The 8,804-nt window shown below is 42.2% G+C and overlaps 1 protein-coding gene across 1 annotated transcript; it reads left to right on the top strand.

Moving 5' to 3' along the window:
- The first annotated feature begins 834 nt into the window (after positions 1-834).
- On the top strand, positions 835-3,657 carry gpr183a (G protein-coupled receptor 183a). The gene is made up of 2 exons (XM_015965990.3): positions 835-967; positions 2,306-3,657. Exon 2 carries the CDS (start codon positions 2,329-2,331, stop codon positions 3,430-3,432), a length of 1,104 nt encoding a protein of 367 aa, XP_015821476.1. The 5' UTR covers positions 835-967; positions 2,306-2,328; the 3' UTR covers positions 3,433-3,657.
- Positions 3,658-8,804: the final 5,147 nt, after the last annotated feature.

Genomic DNA, 8,804 nt, shown 5'->3' with positions numbered 1-8,804 from the left:
GTGGACAGGGCCTTAGTCTAATAAACTGTAATAAGGTGAAAAATCCATCTCATAATTACTATTATAATTAATTTTCTCTTTCTAATGTATTTATAACTTTTTCTATCTCTCATTAAAACCAAGGTCTAGAATTTATTAGATAACATCTACAGCCAAACCTTACGACTGTTTATTGGCATTTGTCACGCAAAGGAAACCAATGATTTCCTGACTAATTAAAAGAAAGTGCAAGCTCAATCGTTTTTCAGAACTCAAACCATCAACACAGATGTTTTCTACTTCTGATATAATGAGGAACTTCCCTTTGTGCAACCAGTCATTTGTGTAAGGGTAGGGGTTTGTTAGCACTGGAATTAAAAAGGCGTGTTTTATTTGACCCTATCTGGGTATTTTCAAGGATTTGTGGTGGGCACTTTTAAATGACTAACACAACTAAACAGGTGTTTTAAAGGTTGTGAGAAAACTGTTGAAACCTCTGGCCAGTGTCAGCTCTTTAGCTGACGCCACATCCTCCCCTGAGTGCACACACATGGCACACCATGCCACTGGAAACCTAGATTTTCTCTTCCCCAGATAAAGCTCTGCAGCTGACGAGATTTTTCACTTTGAAACGAAATAGCTTCAGATAACGAACCGTGGCGTGGCTTAGAACTTTTGTTGGTGTAAACAGAGAGAGAGAGAGAGAGAGAGAGAGAGAGAGAGAGAGAGAGAGAGAGAGAGAGAGAGAGAGAGAGAGAGAGAGAGAGAGAGAGAGAGAGAGAGAGAGAGAGAGAGAGGGAGGGGAAGCTTTAACAGGATATTTAGTCACTATGGTGACCTACAGCAGATATTAATCTAGATTTCTGGTTGCCAGGTTGTTTTGTCACGAGGGAGTGACTTTTGAGTTGTCGGCGTCTTTAACAAACTTACATCCCGTGGATCAATGTGACTTCAGTAAATCTGAGGAGCAGCATTTTCCATCTGTGAGGTACGTCTAGCTTCATTCTTACAGTTATACAAACTTATTAATTAAGTGCCCTTGACTAGTAGGAGAACTGGTTATGTTCAGGTTTGGTTCGGTTTTTGAGCTGAGAAACAATTTGCAAAACTATAATCTAGACAAAAAAAGACACTTTAAAGACTGCTGATCCTCTGGAAGTCTGTTGAAGAGGAATTGATTTGTTTTTATTTCATATTTTAAATGGTTATTAGGCTTTGATGCTGTTAGATGTCAAAGATAAAAAAAGAAGGACTTACGATGCTGATGAACCATTGTAATCTCACAAAAATGTATGTTAAACATTCTCTCTTAAATCAACCTACATATAAATGCTTCCTTTAGCACACCGCTGCATCACACACACCACACGCCTCTGTTTCTGGACAAGGAGATTTATTTCATGCTTCATTGCACCAAATTGCACCAAATTGCACTACTCCTGATTAAAATTTAGGTTGAAAGAGTTCAACTCTCCAACATCCTTCATTTGGAGCTGAACAACATGGGGAAGTAGACTTCCTCATGCACAAGGGCATGTCTCTTAACGCCTCTCGTTTTTGTTTTTGCTGCGTTAACACGAGTGTGTTGCGGTTATATTCATACCCAGTGGTGTTATTGTTCACTGACTTCCTTGCCACTAAAAACACATGTAATGCACATGGATTTAGCAAAGACTAGTAAAGAAATACCTGTTGGACATTAGATCCCATTTTCATACCTGCAGTTTTAGTATTATTTTATAAATGTTGCCATCAGACTGTAAAAGTTTAAATTATGAGGTTGTTACTAAAAAGCCAAAATAAATGGGTCACATTGAATACATTTAGTAAGTAATGCAAATACAAAATAATAAAAAAATATTTTTTACAGTTTTTTTCTTTAACTTTTTTAATTTTGCTGAATTTTGTAATGAGTGGAGTGTGAAAAAGTCAGTGTGAGGTTTGCTTAGAATAGCCACAAGATGGAGCTAAAGTCATTTAAAACTACAGTATGAATTGCAAATGGTTGTTAATCTGTTGTCTCTCATTTGAGATTAGCTTTAAATAAATCAGCACAAAAGCTGTAATGCTAAACAATGTTGGCAAAAAGTGTGTCCCTTTTTCCAAAGCTAATTTCAGAAAAGGAGAAAAAAAGAGGCTTCCTGTGCTTCCTGTTTGAAAGTGTGGATTTGAGTGTGGTCTTGATCTGAGACTGAAGAGAACGAGTTTCATTTCTGTGCCGCGTTGCTTTAGTTTCCAACGGCACGATGTTTGCAGAAAATCAAAGAGAAAAGACACAAAAATGTGTTCAAGTTGTAACAGGTTTTGTTTTACTTCCTTTTTTCAGTCACTGCTTCCTGAAACATCAAGATGGTTTCGACCTCTGAGACCATAAACATGACCATCTTACCCAACGACACGTCCTGTAAGACCCTCTATGACCACCGGGCTTACGCGCGCATCTTCATACCTCTTTTCTACAGCATTGTGTTTTCTGTGGGCTTGCTTGGAAACTGCCTCGCCCTCCACGTCATCCGAGCCAATCAGAAGAAACTCAACTCCACCACTCTGTACTCTCTCAACCTGGTGATCTCGGACATCCTCTTCACTCTCTCCCTGCCTCTCAGGATGCTTTACTATGCTCAGGGCTTCCACTGGCCTCTGGGAGAAGTGCTCTGTAAGATCTCAGGTTTCATCTTCTACATGAACACCTATGCAGGAGTCAACTTCATGACGTGCCTGAGCGTGGACCGTTTTATCGCCGTGGTCCTGCCCCTGCGCTTTGGCAAGTTTAGGAAAGTGGGAAACGTCCGTTACATCTGTGTTGGTGTGTGGCTGTTGGTCCTGGCACAGACGCTCCCCCTCTTTGGCATGCCTATGACCAACAGTGAAGATGGAGGCTACATCACCTGTATGGAATACCCCAACTTTGAAAAGGTGGACAACATTTCCACCATTCTGATCGGTGGGGTCTTTCTAGGATTTATCATCCCTGTGGTCACCATCCTGGTCTGTTATTCCGTCTTGTGCTCCAAACTCCGCCTATCGGCTAAGACCAACCATTTAACTGAGAAGTCTGGCCGCAGTAAAAAGGCCATCGGTGTGATCTGCTGCGTCTCTGTGGTGTTCGTCGTCTGTTTCAGTCCTTATCACATTGACCTCCTACAGTACATGATCCGCAAGTTGGTGTCGAACCCCGACTGCACCGATCTGACCGCCTTCCAGGTGTCGCTACACATAACGGTGTGTTTGATGAACTTAAACGCCTGCTTGGACCCATTTATCTACTTTTTTGCCTGTAAGGGATACAAAAGGAAGCTCCTGAAGCTGCTGAAGCTACAGGGCAGCATTTCCTTCTCCAGTGCAGTGAGGACACCAGAAGGTTCCACCAAGGACTACACTGACGGCAACAAGATCCAACTGAACTCTGAAAGAATAAACGAAAGGAGATTAAACTCGACTGATCAAAGTTGAGAACTTTGGTGAGACTGAAACAGCTTTGAAGACAAACTGCTGCTCGACACTGTCGACAGCTGATCATCAATACTGCAATCTATCAGCATTCAGTGGATTATTTCTAACAAAGGATTTAATCTTATTTCTTTTAATTAAATGAGCACATCATCTCTTTGAGCAACGACTTGACATTTGTCAAATGAGCATGAGATGCAACATTTTTGCAGCTATGCAGACAAAGGAAAAAAAACCTGAACATTTTTTCCAGCAAAGAAAGGAAATGAATAAGTGACAGTGTTACATCAATGCAAAAGACCCTTATCGTCCGCTCTAAACACAAGTGATCATCAGTTTTCCGTTTCTCAACCATCAATTAATGAGCAAGAGCAAACATAAAATGTTTTACACCACCATTAAAGGGATAGCATGCAACCTTTTCATATTTTTAATGATTTCCTTGAGCCAGTATGTGTTAAAATGACCTCTGTGGCCAGAATACCATATTTGCAACTTTAGAGTGTCAGGCTGCCATATGCTGACCTAGAATAAAATTGAGCTGACATACCTGGCATTGCAGTCTGCTCCCAGCACTTTTCCTGCATGTTTTAGATCATCAACACAGCTGATTTGTTTCATTTAGTGGTGACTTGCTCCTATAGAAACTAACGAAGGCTGAGGAGACATTTTCAGCTGTTAGATTAAAGCCTGGGGCACACCGGAGGCACACACGCCGTGTCGTGCCGCATCGCAACTGCACCATTTTTTAAAATAGAAGCCATTATAGTTATTGAGAGTGACTACACGGGGAGCTCCGCTACCTAGAACGGCCACACTGAGGCGCTGAAGATTAGCACCAGTTCTATCTATCTTTGTTTAAAACATTGGGGAGTTCTTTTCAACAGACGTTACGACGGCTTTACGGCACAAATCCAACCGCAGTTTTGATAACTTTAAAGTACTATTAATCTTAAAATATTCTAATAGATAGCGTACGTACCAATTTTTTTATTAATTAATCTCACAAAACACGACGACAAGTCTAATCACATATAAACAATAGAGTCACTTCCCGCTTCCTGTTCTCAAGTCCTGAGTGATGTTGTGACTGTTGTGCGACTTTCCAAGAAGTGCAGCACGTCCTGTGTGACCTCTTAACTTCTCAAAATCGTGGGTGCAACGCGACGCGTCTCCCTCCAGTGTGCCTAAGACTTAAGGCAGGGGTGCCCCAACCTGGTCCTGGAGGGCTGGGCGGCGTCCAGCAAGTTTTAGGGTGTTTCTCAATGTCAAGGCGCCTGGCCATGCGAGGCCAGGTGCCTTACTTATGAGGACCCTATCCTTCCTTGGTCAAAGAAAACGGTTACAAGGAACAGACTTGCATCAAGTGGCCCCGGCTTCCACGGCGGTCACGTAATGGCACGTGACATGGGAGACAACGTTATGTATTAGTTTCGATATAAACATATGTTACGCCCTCTATTGGTGGATAAGGAGAAGGACAGGGAGTAACACAGAGGCATGTGTTTCAGGTGTTAAAATTGTAAACAATGATTTGATTAAAAGGATTTTAAAATGACACAAAGTTCCAAATCTATATCTTTAACACTGTTAAAATGTTCAAGGGTTTGCGTTGAAAAAAGACATCCGAATGCTCCCAAACATTCACAAATGTTTGGGAGCGGTCCCGCTTCGCTGCCCCCGACCCAACCGGCTGAACAGCCTTACTCGCTCCCCTCCACCCCGTCCTCTACCTCAACTGAGGCCGAAGCGAAGCTGGACCGCCGTCTAGAAGGTCAAGTGCCTCATCCTCTCCCTTCCTCCTGGCAGCTCTCCCTTTTATGCTGCTCAGGAGGTGATCAGCCCAAGTGAGTGCAGCTGTGCAGGTAGGAGAAGGAGGCAATGCACTGATTGTCCTCTAGCGTCAGATCTCGGAGACAAACAGCAACAGCTGTAACAACATACAACAAGCCTTTTATTTTTTAAATTGTGTGTTACTACCCGCTAGCCATCGAAGCTGCAACTACTAAGCAACTAACCAACAATAGATAACTTCTTTGGATCTAAAAAACCTTTTAAAATTAGTTGACTTACTTTTAAATTTGAAAATTGTCCCCGAAGTAGCTGCCGGCTTCAGATCCGACGTCCTTTTGAAAATACTGCGGTGTATTATGGGTAATTTTTGACCAAGGCTAGGCTACAAGATACCTCCCGTGTATCCTCGCTCAGCTATCTAAACGACTAACAAATGGAGAACACACGCCTTGGTAGAACATGAATATTGGAACACGTCTTGTCGACTCCCAATGACGTATCTCCTAGGCAACCGGGGTGGGGCCAAGACATCAAGGCGAGGTTCCTTGGCATTGAGAAACGCTCTTAGTTTTAACCCTACATCAACACATCTGATTTCAATCAATAGGTGATTAACCGGCTTGTGCGGAGCCCAAGGAGTTGCTGCACAGGTGATTCAACCATTTAATCAAGTATGAAACCACAAAACCTGCTGGACCAGGATTGGGCATCCCTGGTTTAAGGTGTTAAAAAGTCAAATGCCCAGCGAGGAGATAAGTTTCACTTTTGCTGTGACCACGGATTATTGTTAACGGACACTAGGGGGTGCTAAAAACAAGCAAACCTGCTAGAATCCCTTTAAATCTTAGTTCCACACATTCTTAATGATAATTTGCAATGTCACAACAGACAAATAACATTTAAAGAAAAGCTGTATGTTGTATGAATAAGTTTAATCTTCAGTAGAAATGTAAACGTCTTTACGTGGTTTTATAGGGATGTATGTACCTATGTTTGTTTTTTATAATTCATACCTTTTTTTCTCATTGAAAATTTTGTGAAGTTCTGTAATAATTTCTGTAAATAAATAATATACAGTGAGAATATTCTGTAAATAGGCCCAGTTTTTTGTTTTCATTCTGGCATATGGCGCCACACACAACAGGCAATGCCTCACACACCTGCAGAGTACGTCAGGACCACAAACAATCCTTTCCAGGTCATGAGATGCAGTTTTTTTGGTGGAAATAATAAATTGAGAGTGTGAAAACAAGAAGACAGGAGTAACACTCACTTAGCAGAAAGTTTTACATAAAACATTTTTTATTTTTGTAGTGGCAGAAGAGTTAAGTGCCTGCCCAGGTTTGCAGGTTTTAGCCCCACTCCGTCTGCCACAGTTGTTGTGCCTTTGGACTAAACACCTCACCTTTCTTGCCTGCTGGTTGTAGTCAAAGGAACAGGTCAAAGGGACAGGTACCATCGACATATAAATATTGGACAATGGGTTTCCATAGACTCCAATAACACATTTTTGAAGATAAATGGGAGGTGGCCACCACCGCCATTTTGACCGTGTCACAGGTTCCGTCAAGCCCAGACAATTCAACAAAAGGGAAGAGACGTAGAGCTGAGGGTGTGGCTGTGAGGCTGGGATCAACTGACGACACCCGGCCGAACTAGCTACAAGCTAACCTGAAGCTAACCCAAAGCTAACGCGGAGGTGGGAGCTAAGCTAACAGAGGTAGAAACCTAGCTACAACCGGAGTTAACTGTGCACAACACCAGAGCTTCTGGTAATCCCTATTGTTCATATGGTCTGATCAGCCAGTGTGTACATATACCCTTGTGTGTCTTTGTTTGAAAAGGTCAGTTATGGTTTCAGTCAGTCAGTATGTTAAGTTAGAAGTTTATTGAGTTTCAGTTTGTTTGTTTGACCTCTTTTATGAGCTCGAGCTGTTTTTGTGAGGATATTTTAAAACAAAAAGGAAATTAAAGAATCTCTATTTTTGGAAATTGCCTGTGTTCCTCCACTCATTTGGCTTGATCCCTCACATTTGGTGTCAAGAGTGGGATAATTAAGCTCCAGGTTGATAAAGTTCATGCAATCGAAACATGTCCTGTTCCACAGACTAGGAAGCAGTTGCGGTCGTTCCTTGGGATGGCCTCATTTTACCACGGATTTGTCCCCAACTTTTCTGCAAAGGCAGCGCCATTGACTGATAAGACGGGCTCACATAGCCCCAACAAAATCCGGTGGACTGCGGAGGCCCGGGCAGCTTTTCAAGACATTAAGCATTCCTTGAGTGTGGAACCAGTCTTGTACTCTCCAGACTTTCAGAGAGACATCATTCTGCGGACTGATGCTTCTGAGAGGGGTTTGGGGCAGTCCTTCTACAAGGAACATCAGAGGAGCTGCATCCTGTGACTTACATCAGTCGCAAGCTGTAGGCCCGAGAGAGATGCTATGCAACAGTGGAAAAAGAGGCCTTGGCCATAAAGTGGTCTCTGGATTAATTTAAGTACTATCTGCTGGGGAGAGAATTCACTCTTCAAACGTATCATAAGGCACTCGAATGGCTTAACAGAATGAAGGATACTAATTGGCGCATAACCCGATGGTATCTTGCCATTCAACCATTCAGATTCAAGGTTCAACATATCCCTGGCAGAGAAAATACCACAGCCGACTACCTCTCACGCTGTGAGGACAACGGAGTGGGGGGGCATGTGATGGCCACATCCATGTCCACACAACTGTGAACGTTAGTACACTCACGCACTTTTATGATTTCAGTTTTTATGTTTATATTTCTTGGGATTTATTGTTTAGATGGCTTAAATGCATTAGTTCTAATTGTAAGAGCACACATTTAGTTAACTGCTGTATTTTATGCCTTTCATTTGTTCAATTTAAGTTGATTTGTTTTCTCTTACCGGTGCTGAGAGGTTCTCCACTTCCTGCTTCCTGAGATGGGACAGGCAAACAGGGTTGAAGGGGTTCTGTCAGCTAAATAAAGGAGGAGCTGATGGGACCAAATCAGTAGCTCCCTGAAGAGGGGACTGAAGAATTTCCTTTATTTTATTATTTTGTCATTTGTTAATTACTTTAAGTTTGAAGTTAAATAGTTAGGTTTATGGGTTAGGGTGTTTAGGTTTATTAACAATCTGACTGTACTGATTTGTGGTTTTAGTTTTAGTTAGTAAATCTTTGTCTAGTAATCCCTATTGTTCATATGGTCTGATCAGCCAGTGTGTACATATACTCTTGTGTGTCTTTGTTTGAAAAGGTCGGTTATGGTTTCAGTCAGTCAGTATGTTAAGTTAGAAGTTTATTTAGTTTCAGTTTGTTTGTTTGACCTCTTTTATGAGCTCGAGCTGTTTTTGTGAGGATATTTTAAAACAAAAAGGAAATTAAAGAATCTCTATTTTTGGAAATTGCCTGTGTTCCTCCACTCATTTGGCTTGATCCCTCACATGATGTATCTTTGTCTTTTCGTTATCTCCCCCCTCCCTCCTCTCTCACAAGCGGATGCAGTAGCGTGTTCGGCGTTGGGCTGGGCCGGTGGAACCGCACCGGGTTCGGCGTTGGGCCGGGCCGGTGG

The sequence above is a fragment of the Nothobranchius furzeri genome, chromosome 14 (genome assembly GCF_043380555.1).
Source record: "Nothobranchius furzeri strain GRZ-AD chromosome 14, NfurGRZ-RIMD1, whole genome shotgun sequence".
NCBI lineage: Eukaryota > Metazoa > Chordata > Actinopteri > Cyprinodontiformes > Nothobranchiidae > Nothobranchius > Nothobranchius furzeri.
This window is presented reverse-complemented; position numbering and strand designations above follow the sequence as displayed.